The sequence below is a fragment of the Halichoerus grypus genome, chromosome 15 (assembly GCF_964656455.1).
Source record: "Halichoerus grypus chromosome 15, mHalGry1.hap1.1, whole genome shotgun sequence".
In the NCBI taxonomy this organism is placed as follows: domain Eukaryota; kingdom Metazoa; phylum Chordata; class Mammalia; order Carnivora; family Phocidae; genus Halichoerus; species Halichoerus grypus.
Window position 1 is genome coordinate 49210635 of NC_135726.1, and position 13010 is coordinate 49223644.

General features: G+C 44.2%; 1 protein-coding gene and 1 long non-coding RNA gene across 2 annotated transcripts in view; one reads left to right on the forward strand and one right to left on the reverse strand.

Moving 5' to 3' along the window:
* Positions 1–6272, reverse strand: part of LOC118542830 (uncharacterized) — a 62325-nt gene extending 56053 nt beyond the window's left edge. The window contains exons 1-2 of the long non-coding RNA XR_013444275.1: positions 6030–6272; positions 5183–5234 (exon numbers count right to left, since the gene is read on the reverse strand). This is a non-coding gene — a long non-coding RNA (uncharacterized LOC118542830). The remainder of the gene's footprint in view (positions 1–5182; positions 5235–6029) is intronic.
* Positions 362–10763, forward strand: CXCL17 (C-X-C motif chemokine ligand 17). The gene is made up of 4 exons (XM_036103355.2): positions 362–440; positions 8221–8301; positions 8954–9055; positions 9753–10763. Exons 1-4 carry the CDS (start codon positions 362–364, stop codon positions 9848–9850), a joined length of 360 nt encoding a protein of 119 aa, XP_035959248.1. The 3' UTR covers positions 9851–10763.
* Positions 10764–13010: the final 2247 nt, after the last annotated feature.

Genomic DNA, 13010 nt, shown 5'->3' on the forward strand with positions numbered 1-13010 from the left:
TCACCAAAAGGTATAAGGAAATTCAAAGAGCAAAAAGATTTGGGGAAGAAATCCTAGCACCCTGGGGGGTAGGGAGTGGGGGAAGAGGAGGGGAGGGAACCAGTATTGCTGCCAAGTTGTCAGTCACCTTCTTGTGTTCTTAAGAATGCTTCATTTTTTTGTTTGGCCAGTTTTGCCTCCCAGATTCCTGTAAACCTGTTACCTAACAAGGTCAGCGTCACTTAGCTGTTCTCGCCCTCTAATGGGAACACTGGCCAGGGATTAAAGCCCAGACCACCATCCCCAGGAAGACGTCGGGAGCCTCCAACTGGAACCCTCCACACTCTCCTCAAGTGACTCAACAGCAGCACCAACAGTCGCAATGAAAATTCTAATCTCTTTCCTCCTTCTGTTGCTGCCACTAATGCTGATGCCTGTGGTCTCTAGCAGCCCAAATCCAGGTAATAAGATTAATTTTCTATAAAGGGGAAACAGGGGGGAGAAAATGTGGTAAAACAGAGAAGAAAATGTGGCAAAAAAACCCAACAACCATGCATTGAAATGTAGCCCCTTCCAGCTACAAGGATTTGGGACACGTTAGCTTCTGTCAATGCCTGGTTCCTCATTTACAAAAAGGAGAAGACTATACTTACATCCAGAGTGTTGCGAGAGCAAAATGAGATAGTGGGTATCGAAATATCTGAAACCGTAGCTAACGAAATACAGATATGCACTGGCTCAATAAAAATCTGCTCCCTTGGGACGCCTGGTTGGTTCAGTCGGTTGAGCGTCTGCCTGCGGCTCAGGTCATGATCTCAGGGTCCTGGGATCAAGCCCTGCTCAGTGGGGAGTCAGCTTCTCCTTCTCTCCCTGCCTGCTGCTCCCCCTGCTTGAGCTCACTCTCTCTGTCCAATAAATAAATAAGATCTTTAAATAAAATTTTTAAATTAAAAAAAAAATCTGCTCCCTTACCTTCTGCCCCTAACCCCTTTCCAGAAGAGCCAGTCTTGGTGACGGCAGTGTAAAGGTGTTAAAGGCAACTGTACATTCATGGAGGATGAGAAGTCCTTGCTTATATTCTTTATAGTGCACCAGAATGCAACCAATAATTTTTAATGCTATTTAATGGTAAAGTAATAAACTAGAAAAATCATATCACCAGATAGTATCCATATTGGAAGCTTTAGCCATACTAAGCTCACCTTTTGGGAAGCAGGCCTTAGGTTAAAGGCTCCAAATCAGCTCCAGCTTTTACTACATCTCAGGTGGCCTCACCATTAGCAGAACCACCATGCAGAAGAGAGCTCATCCCATGTATGTTTCTACTCGAGAGAACCAACTCCTCAAGGCCTACTTTGAGGTAAAATAGCTTTTTTACATATTTAACATCAATTTGATCCTTAAAATCAGAAGTTCACCTTACTCCACCCCAATTTTACACTTCCCTTCCCTTGTAGAGAGAGATCTCTGGGAGGTGCTGGGCCCCATAGTGCTAGGGCCTAGACTGCCAGTCTGGAGGGGAAGGCTTTTCCATCATGGTGACAGACACCAAGGCTAGAGTCCTCACCCTCGATTCAAAGCTCTAACCACAACCTGCCTTTCCAATCCACCCCTCATTTCACTAACAAATGCTCTGTGTTCCACCTAAACTAGACTGTTGGTTGTTCCCTGAATGGGTCTCATGCTTCCCCACTAGCTTAACTTCACTCATATACTCAGCTCAGAAACCACCTCCTCCTCACAGCCTCCCTGATACCTCTCTCAACCAGATATGAGCCCTCCGTCCTGTGAACATGCTTAGTCCAAACCTGACTCTCTCTTTGCACTTGTCATATTCTGTCCTATATTGAAGGTGTGCCTTTCCTACCTCCACCCTTGCCCTTCTAGACTGTAACCTCCTTGGTGGCACAATCTGGTATATTGTTTCCATATCCCTCACACTATCCAGTATAGTATTCAGTAAATATTTGCTAAGTGAAAGAATAAATGCTCAGGTTTCTAAGTTCAAAATGTTGCCCTTAAAAGACTCTACACCTGGCTTTGATAGCAGCTCTATTAACATTTTGGGCTGGGCAAGTCTTTGCTGTAGGGTGCTATTCTGTGCATTGTAAGATGTTCAGCAGCATCTGTGTGGCCTCTACCAACTAGATGCCAAAAGCAGCCTCTCCACCCCTGCCCCCAGTTAAGACAGATAAAGTTAACTCCAGACGTTGCCAAATGTCCCCTGGAGGGGGAAACTGCTCCCCAGCTGAGAACTCCTGCAATAGTTCTCAAACCTGACGACACGTTTAGACTTACTTAGACCTGTAAACTCAGCCTTGGAGCCCAAGGAACCTAGATTCAAATCCTGTTCCACCCTTACTTTACAACCCTAGACAAGCTGCTTCATTTTTGGAGCCCGTTTTACCATCTTAAAATGAGTAAAATACCATTTAGAACATAGAATTGTTGTGAATATTAAATGATCTATAATGTATACCTAGCAAGGATTCAATAAACGGACTGAGTAAAATATCTCAAGTAGCTCCTAAAACACAAGGACAATGAATTGGGGAAAGCTGGCTCTGCCGCCAGGTGGCGCTATTACAGCCACATCCGGCTCCATCCCAGTCTTCCAGCCCAACACAGCTTTGCAGGACCTGTCTGGCTAGAGGAAACGACACCCCTCACCTTCCCATCCCCCCCATTCTCAAAATAAAATCGGATCTTACTTTATCTCTTAAAATAACCACATACATGCACAGTGTGTTTTTCACAGAGCGGGAGAATAGATAAGAATATATGAAAATGTTAGGAAACAAATCACTTGTAATAATAGATAAATTACTTATAATATCATTAACTACATTAATCTACAATAATAGCTGAAATGTGTTAAGCAATCCTATGTGGCAGGCAATGTTGTAAGCTCTTCACACATATTACCTCACAGAAACACAATGTATTTTTTAATTCACTTTTCATTTTTCAGACTTAAGAAATGCTATAAAAATAATCAGAGTTCCCATATATCCTTCATCCAGTTTTTTTCAAATAACATCTTACATAACCATAATATCATTATCAAAACCAGGAAATTAGCATTGACATAATACTATTAATGAATGTACTAATATTCAGGTTTGCTAATCACCCCATTAATGTCCTTTTTTTGGTCCAGAATCCAATTCAGGATACTACACTGAATAAAGTTGTCATGTCTCCTTGGTTTTCCCCAAACTAGAGCAGTCTCTCAGCGTTCCTTGTCTTTCATGATTTTGACAGTTTTGAAGAGTACTGCTCAGTTATTTTGTAGAAAGCCCCTCAGTTTGGGTTTGTCTGATGTTTCTTCATGATTAAATTCAGATTATGCATTTTTAGCAAGAATACCACAGAAGTCATGTGTGCCCTCTCCATGCATCAAATCAGATGGCCCACGATAATGATCATTCCCAACTACTGATGATATATTTTTTTAAAAGATTTTATTTATTTATTTGAGAGAGAGAGAGAGAGCACATGAGAAGGGGGAGGGTCAGAGGGAGAAGCAGGCTCCCCGCTGAGCAGGGAGCCTGATGCGGGACTCGATCCTGGGACTCCAGGATCATGACCTGAGCCGAAGGCAGTCGCTTAACCAACTGAGCCACCCGGGCGCTCACTGATGATATTCATTTTGAACACTTGCTTAAGGTGGTGTCTGCCAGGTTTCTCTAATGTAAAGCTACTCTTTTTCCCACTGTAATTAATAAGTATCTTGTGGAGAGATACTTTAAGACTATGCAAATAGCCTGTTTCTTCTCATCATACTTTTGCCCACTAATTTTTAAAATCCTTTGATGATTCCCACCTTCAACAAATGTTACTATGGTATTAGCCAAATGGTGATTTTCTATTTCCATCATTCCTTCTACATTTATTAATTGGGATTCTACTATAAGAAAAAGCTTCTCCTTCTCTCCCATTTATTTATTGAATTATTTATTTATATGAGTAAAGACTCATGGATATTTATGGATTATAATCCATTACTATCATTATTTATTATGTTGTTCATATTGTCTCAGAATTGACTATTGAGAGCTCCTGCAAGTAGGCTTCTCTGTCTTTTTGACATAGCATTTTTTAGCAGTTCCGGACTTTCTGATACCACAAGATGTTCCGGGCTCATCTTGTACTTCCCTGGCCTGCCTTGGAATCTGCCATTTCTCCAAGGAGCTCTGGTTCCTTTCATTGGAGAATGGTATTCACAAACCATGGGCACTAAGGTATTGCCCATGGCTACGAGGTGCTAGTGCTTCTACGCCCTCTAGTGGACAAAGCTGGGAAACAGATGCATGTGCACACACTAATAGACTATTATTAGCCCCATTTTACAAATTAGGTAAATGAAACACAGAAGTTAGGCAACTTGTCCGAAATCATAAAGTTAATATGTAGTGGAACAGGGAAGTCAAAATAATGATAGATCTACCACGAGTCCTAACAAGTGGGAGTAGCTTCTTTACACATACAGGTCAGCAGAAAGCAACAAACCTAACATACCAGCATAGACACCCTCTTTGGGACTGAGTGACAGAAATCCGCAATAATAACCACAATAATAACCATCATGTACTGAACACCTACTTGGGCACTGGCCGTTGGGCACCCCCAGTAGCTCATTTATTCCTAATTCTGCAAGGCGGATACTACTATTCTCGTTTTACAAACCAGAGAACCAAAGATCAAAGAAGCCGAGACAACATGGTTAACTGACAGAGCAAGTAGTTGATGCCAGGTCCGCCTGCCTGGATGTAAAGTTCATGCTTATTCCACTGTATCAATATTCTCCAAAATTGATTTTCAGTAGGACATAAATTAGCTTTTACTTCAATAGTTATGTTTATGTCAATGCATCTTAGAAAAAAATCTAAGCATGTATCAAACCCCTAATCTGATAATTTTGCAGATAATATTGATAATATTGCAGAGGATGAGGCTGTTTTGTAAATTAAATCTGTTTAAAGAAAAAGTAAGAAGTAAGTAATAGTAGAGGTGGTACAAGCTACAGAAAGCATCATAAAGGTGGCCCAGAAATGTCTGAGGTTTGGGAAACATAATATTACAGGAACGTGCAGCTTCATTTTAAGTTACACCATGGAATTAGGGTTGTAAAGGCTGCAGAAAGAACAACAGACTTAAGAAACTTGGACCTGGGTTTTAGCTTCAGATGTGTCACCGTTACCTTTGTGAACTTGGGCATTTCATTTGCTCTCTCTGTGCCTCAGTTTCCTCATCTGAAAAAAAAGGGAGAGTGATTTAGTTAATTAGTACAACCCTTTCACAAGCCATTTAGTAATAATATCAAGAAACATAAAACTATTCTTAACTTTTGACCCAGCAATTCCACTTTGGGAAATCTTGCCCAAGACAATAATCTAACATTTGGAAAACAGTTACAAACATAAATTTATCAATATCCAAAAGTAAAACAATCTAAATATTCAGCAATGAGTGAACAGTTAAATAATTAGGAGCTCATATGCTTAATGGGAATGTTATGCAGTCATTAAAAATGTCTGTTATTGGGGCGCCTGGGTGGCTCAGTCGTTAAGCGTCTGCCTTTGGCTCAGATCATGATCCCAGGGTCCTGGGATCAAGCCCCAAGTTGTCATTGGGCTCCCTGCTCAGCGGGGAATCTTCTTCTCCCTCTCCTTCTGCCCCTTCCCCCAACTCATGCACTCTCTCTCTCTAGTAAATAAATAAAATCTTTTCTAAAAAGGGGGGGGCGCCTGGGTGGCTCAGTTGGTTGAGTGTCCATCTCTTGATTTCAGCTCAGGTTATGATCTCAGGATCGTGGGATCCAGCCCTGAGTAGGACTCTGCCTGGGCATGGAACCTGCTTGAGATTCCCTCTCTCCCTCTGCCCCTCTCTGCTCACACTCTCTCTCTTTCTCAAAAAAAAAAAAAAAGTTAATAAAAATATCCATTATGAAGATGACATAGAAACATGCTTATTAAGTGAACAAAAAGAAACTTGTTCACATACTATGGTTATCACTGTATAAAGAAAATCATATGCAGGAAACACACCAAAATACCACCAGATGATAAGAGCAAAGATTTCCTTATTTGCACTTTCCAAAATTTCTCTAATATAGCTATATTACATTTAGAATGAAAAAACTTCTAAATAAAGAGATTTAACTAAATAACCTCCAAGATTCCCTCTGGCTCTAGCACTCTGTGGCTTTCCTCTGGAACTACAAGTAGAGGTCAGTTGAGAGTAAAATATTAGAAAAGTTTAGATGGCAGGGGCTATGTGTGCCTATTTGAATCATTTTAATAGCACTCAAAACAGCACATGAGAACATTTGGAAACTAGCACTTGGGAAAATGATGCAACACCTTCCATCTGTGTGGCAGAAAGGGCACAAGTCTGGGAAAGAGCCCTGGATTGAACCAGATGATCTCTAAGGGCCCTCTCCAGACAATCTGTTCATTTGCTTATTGAACAAACATTTACCAAGTGCCTACCATGTGTCAGCTGTATGTAGTTGAATGACTATTGAGCCATCTGTGGGAGAAAGATTTTTAGTTTCCTAGGGCAGACCTAACAAAATAGCACAGAATGGGGGGCTTAAACAACAGAAATTTATTTTCTCACATCTTTGGTATCCCTTTGCCCAAATCTCTTCTTATAAAGACTCCAGTTGGACTGAATCAGGACCCACCATAACGACCTCATCTTAATTCAAACTCATTTTAACTCAGTCAACTCTTTAAAGGCCCTATCTTCAAATACAGTCATTCTGGGGATTAGGGCTTCATCATTTTTTGGGGGGGACACAATTCAGTCCACAATAGATTTCAAACAACAAACAATACATATAACTGTGCATTAAGAGAGCTGCCTTCAAATACAATGGAGAACCATGTGAAGGCATAATTAATTTTTACAGGAAATATCAGAAACTACTATACAAAGGAAGCATCATCTGGGCCCACTTCTAGCTCCAGAGTCTCAAGTCTATCAACCATCATCCTTGATTGTCATAGAAATATTTTAGGTATCACAAAATGGGAATAAGACAGCATCAGGTAATAAGACAGACTTGACTAGAGGCCAAAAGAGGAATGGATTTGTTCCGGAGGCACAAAGGTAAATACCATCCTCTTATAGTTGAACTGGGATTACGGATTCAAATACAGGAACTTGAAGGTCAGGTGAAGATCCTGACTAGTTTATGGAATAATCTGCTCCTTGTTCTCATTCCTTAAGTCATGAGAATTTTAATGTGTGCTGGGGCTAGGGGGTATTGTCAGGTCTTTTTTTTTTTTTTTCCTAAAAATTTATTTATATATTTGAGAGAGAAAGGGAGTGAGAGCAGGAGAAGGGTGGGAGGGGCAGAGGCAGAGAGAGAGAGAAACCCAAGCAGACTCCACATGGAGCACAGAGCCCGACATGGGGCTCGATGCAGGGCTTAATCCCATGACCCTGAGATCATGACCCTGAGATCATGACCTGAGCCAAAACCAAGGGTCAGATGCTCAACCAACTGAGCCACCCAGGTGTCCCTGTCAGGTCTTGATTTATGCCCACTTTTTGTCCTTTCTTCCATCTAGAAGCCATTCTTTTTCCACCTACCTCCAGCTAAGCTCTTCTCTAAGCCAGATTTTAAACCTCAATTCCTTATCCATTTAAAATACTCCTCTCTTGAAGTACCCTAGATCCCCAAATAAAAAAGGAAGTTAGGGATGTCTGGGTGGCTCAGTCAGTTAAGTGTCTGCCTTCGGCTCACGTCCTGGTCTCGGGGTCCTGAGATCAAGCCAGGCATCGGCATCAGGCTCCCTGCTCAGTGGGGAGCCTGCTTCTCTCTCTCCTCTCCCTCTGCCACTCCCCCTGCTTGTGCTCTTTCTCTCTCTCAAATAAATAAATAAAATCTTTAAAAAAGAGAGAGAGAGAGGGCGCCTGGGTGGCTCAGTTGGTTAAGCGACTGCCTTCGGCTCAGGTCATGATCCTGGAGTCCCGGGATCGAGTCCCGCATCGGGCTCCCTGCTCGGCAGGGAGTCTGCTTCTCCCTCTGACCCTCCCCCCTCTCATGTGCTTGCTCTCTCATTCTCTCTCTCTCAAATAAATAAATAAATAAATCTTTAAAAAAAAAAAAAAAAGAGAGAGAGAGAAAGGAAAAACCACTGATGCAGGTAGCACAATGCTGAGGTACCATTTCTGTTGGCCCCTTCCCTTTCCGGTGCCTGGCCATGACCTGTTTCCTTCCACCAGGGGTCGCCAGAGGCCATCGGGACGATCGCCAGGCTCCTAAGAGGTGGCTCCACGAAGGCGGCCAAGAATGTGAGTGCAAAGGTCAGTATCAACAATAGCACTGCACCATCACCAACCAACTCTCTCCTGAGCCCCACCCCTGCCTCCCACACACCAGTACAGATGTTTTCTGAGCTGACTTCACCCACTGCCCTCTCCTCCAGCCCACCACATGCAGCACCAACGCTTGTCTTCTTCCTGAGTCTCCGGCAAGAGCAGGACCCCTCCAAAGTCCAGGGGAGCTGGCTGAATCTCTGGCTGCCCCTTCCCCTTTACTCTTTTCCCCAATAACCCAGGGCTGCCTTACAAAAAATTCCTGGATCTTGTTTTTGACCTTTGTTTACCCATAAATAAGACTGAGATCCGAGAGGCAAAATGCTTGGCCTAGTTAAAGGAGCCAAAGGCAGCCGCCTCAATCTTTTCTTCATATTTTGGTCTCCTTAATGATATCCTGATGCCCCCTCCAAACCTGCCACCAAATTCTTGCCAATACAGGTCAGACAAAACAACTCAGAAATCCTGGTGCTCATATAACTGGGTATCCCCACTGTTCTGTGTTGACCCCTTTCCCCACCTCCACTGCAGTCTGAAAAAGAAACTGGAAGGCAAGGAAGATGGCAAGTAAAGCCCTGCCCCACTCCCTATTCTCAAAGATATTAACCTTCCCCTCTAAGCACCAACCCTGTTATTTCAGACTGGTTCCTGAGAGCCCCTAAAAGAAAAATCATGACAGTGCCTGAGATGCCAAAGAAGCAGTGTCCCTGTGATCAATTCAAGGCCAGTGTGAAGAAAACCAGTAAGTTTCAAACGAATGACCTTCCTTAAACCAGAGGCACTCTGTGGAATCAACTAGGGATGGAGCAGGGGTTGAGAATAGACAAGAGAAGTGAAATGAAGACCAAGATAAGCACACCTCTCAACACTTTCTACTCAATGTCAACTTGAGGAAATAAGACGAGCAAGGGAGGCGGATACAATTTTCCTAATACTAGAAAGGTTCGACCAAATTCTTAGATTTTAGAAGCCCATTGCTTATCAAAGTGGAGGGAGATGGGGCTATTGGGGACCCAGTCATTGATCTCTGAAGATGTCAAATAGAATTTGGTTCCTCTCTTGGGAAGTTTTTAAATGTCATATAAAAAGTAAATTGGCATATTAAACTGATTGAAACGATGATATTATGAAGAATGAGATAAATCAAGATCCTTATCACTGCTGGTAGAAGTAAAATACAATTTGGTAGTACCTATCAAAAATTTATTTATTTATTTTTAAGTATTTTATTTTGGGGGGCACCTGGGTGGCTCGGTTGGTTAAGCATCCAGCTCTGAGGAATGAGGAGTGAAGAATATATTTTCTTTATTTTAATTTTTAAAATTTTTTTAATTTTATTTTTTCCATTGGACGAGTCTCACTTTTACATCATCTTGAAAGCTTTCATAAAAATTAAATTTTTAAAACGTTTTTAACATTAATCTTTATTTTCACCCTAGGGCACCAAAGGCACCACAGGAAGCCAAACAAGCACTCCAGAGCCTGCCAGGAATTTCTCAAACAATGTCAGCTAGCAAGCTTTGCTCTGCCATTATAGGACCTCTGAGGGCTCGCTCTCCCAATGAAATATTCTCAGTCAAGATGATAGTGAGCACCCCTAGAGGATGTTCTTCTCTCACTTCCAGCTCACCCTCCCTGACCCCTCTCCAGTGTTCTCACAAAGCATTTTCCCCAAGATTATTGCTCCCTCTGGTGCCCTCTTCTCTTGTCAGTCTTTTCCTGTGCCCCCCTCTCCCCTTTCCCGGGCTTAAGCTTAATTACCTGAAAGAAACCTGGAAACCCTGGTTTCTTAACTGGTCCCAAATGACCTTAAATATAACCAGGCAAGTAGCAAGCAGAAGTCAATAAATATTTTTAAATGTAATAAGTCAAAATCATTTCTTTCAAATGGGGTCTGGCAACTCATTCAATCCCCACTTTAGCCTGTTTACTGCAAATTCTACCCAGATTCTACACACACTTCTCCCCGCCACCAGCCTCACTCTTCCTCTCCACTGCCCAATTTTTTATTCTTTTACCCATTTAACAAACCTTTTTGAGGTAAGAGCTAAGTGGGGCAAAGAAAGCAGGTATAGCAACGAATCCGACATGATCTTACTAAAGACAATATAGATTAAAGAAAAACAAAAAAACCCTGGCACAGTCTCCCAACACATAAAATACCTTCAATATTTATGATTCTTCTTATCATCATCATTATCATTAACGGTCGTTGCACTCTGTGAGTTTCCAGTCTAGTACAGAAAACACATATTCTTGGGCACCTGGGTGGCTCAGTCGTTAAGCGTCTGCCTTTGGCTCAGGTCATGATTCCAGGGTCCTGGGATCGAGCCCTGCATCAGGCTCTCTGCTAGGAGGGAAGCCTGCTTCTCCCTCTCCTACTCCCCCTTCTTGTGTTTCCTCTCTCACTGTGTCTCTCTCTGTCAAATAAATAAATAAAATCTTAAAAAAAAAAAAAAAAGAAAAGAAAACACATATTCACAACCACAGTTCAAGGCTAGAGAGATGGTGTGGAAGATCTCAAATGCCATTGAAAAGGGCTTCAAGCTGTAAGAATGGGAGGGTGTCATTTTTTAAACATGGAAATAAAATTATCAAAGCAAAAATATAAGGATATTAAACTGGCAGCCATTTGAAAGAATGAATAAAGAGGAAAAGATTATTACAACAGTATAAAGACTGCCTCCCCTCTGACCCTTTCCTGAAATGTCAGAAGGGGAGGGGGAAAAAAAAAAGAAACACTCATCCAGTATCTGACTTCTGTCATCCCAGATGAAACAAAGGACTAAATTAGGTTGCTTGCCTTAAGAGAAAAAACGCTTTAACTGAGTGGTAAGTGGGGTGGGGTCCTATTTATGACACAAGAGGGCAAGCCCCTCCCCTCTGGTAGGAGAGTGCTGGGCACACAGCCTCCTCCCGTTCCTAATCCCTCCTCCCACAGCAGGAGGCACAGAAGTGCATCCCTTGGCACAGGAGTGGAGGTCAGCAGTGCCACTTGCAGCTGCCTTAAAAAGGAAGACCAGGAATGCCAGGATGAAGGAGTGGAATCCAAAGGGAGGTGCCATTATGAGGAATCAATGAGGGATCTGTGACAAAAAAGGCCTTGGGGGCCCAGAAGGATGAAACCTGGGAGAGCAACACCTCCCGAGAGGGAAGTAACAACAGTGGAGCCAGGTTCTAAGTCAGTATCTAGGCCTGACTTGGAACCTAAGCCATCCCAGACACATATCACCCAGCCAGAGCCTGGGCCAAAAGTGACAGCCACAGCCCAGCCAGCATCTAAGACTCATCAGGGACCCAATACTCAGCAGGAGCCCGATCCACAGCAAAGACCCCTCCCTCAGAAGGAGCCCCTTGCCCAACATGAAGCTGAATCCCAGCAGGAACCTAGCACCCAACAAAATTCAGGTTTGCAGCAGGAATTTCTTGCCCCGCAGGAGCCTGCACCACAGCAATCACCTCCTGTGCACCGGGTGCCCTCCTCTCAACAGGAAGCCGCCTCCCAGCAGGGACCTGGGCCAGGAAAAGAATCTGAAACTCAAGAGGAGCCAGAATTGAGAGAGGCACATGTTGCCCAGCCAGGACCTGGCCCAGTGCAGCAACCTCCAGATCAACAAGAAGCTGGATTAACACCTCCAGCCCAGCCTAGACCGGGACCCAAAAATGGATCACCTGCCCAGACTGAATCTATATCCCACGAGAGACTGAGACAGTCAGACCCTACAGCCCAGCAAAGAGTTCCAGCCCGAGGAGCCAAATCCCAGCTGAGATCTTCGACTGAGTGGGGATTTCTCTCAAAACTACACCGAGTATCCACACAGCGACGAGCCTCAGAGTGGAGGATGTTTTATGAGTGGGTCACAGATTCGGACTCAGAACCAGATGTGGGGTCTCCATTAAAGAGCAATTCATCACCCAAGAGGGGTGGAACAGTGGCCCAGGGAAAGAAGCTGGCCTTCAAGGGGCAACATGAAGTGGCATCAGGGTATGGGGGGACATCAGCACATGGGAAGAAAACTGGCAGCCAGAATCACAGACACTACAGGGACACAGGTGAGTTTGAGGTGGGAGGAAATGAGCCTCCCAGAGACGGTCATTCATTCAGTCGAGAGGAACTAAGGCCTGCCCGTATGTCAGGTTGGCTCTGGGGATCCCTCACCAGTCCTTCCAAAGATCAACAGCCCCATTTGATAGATGAGGAGGCCGAGGCCTGGAGACGTAAAGGCCTTGCAGGAGGCAGGGCTGATATCGGGAGTGGCAGAGCCAGGCTGTGACTTCTTCCCTGCACCAGGCTACCTCCCCACGGAGGATTTGGGGGAAATCAGAGAGAAGTGGGACAGGGCTCTGAGCTTCGGGCCAGGAAAGAGAGTAGCTCCCACCCCCCCCCCAACCCCCGCCAGTATTCACCCATCGGTCCCCAAACTCACAGCCCCGGGGCACCCTCTGCCTTAGGCACCAGCCACCTGGTGCTACACGTAAACCCTTACCCTCACGGCGTTTCCATCCCCACTGGGTGGAAAATCGGGCCTCGGGGATCCTTGAGCTCTCCAGGTCGCCCCGGGCGGGCAGGGAGGCACCTGCTCCCCTGCCAGGCCGCCTCCAGTCCAGCCAGGCTCGGTGGCCTGGGGGTTGTGTTCTCAGGAAGGGTGGCGTGGGGGCGGGGCTGCGGGGTCTGCCGAAGTCTCGGGCAAGGTTGC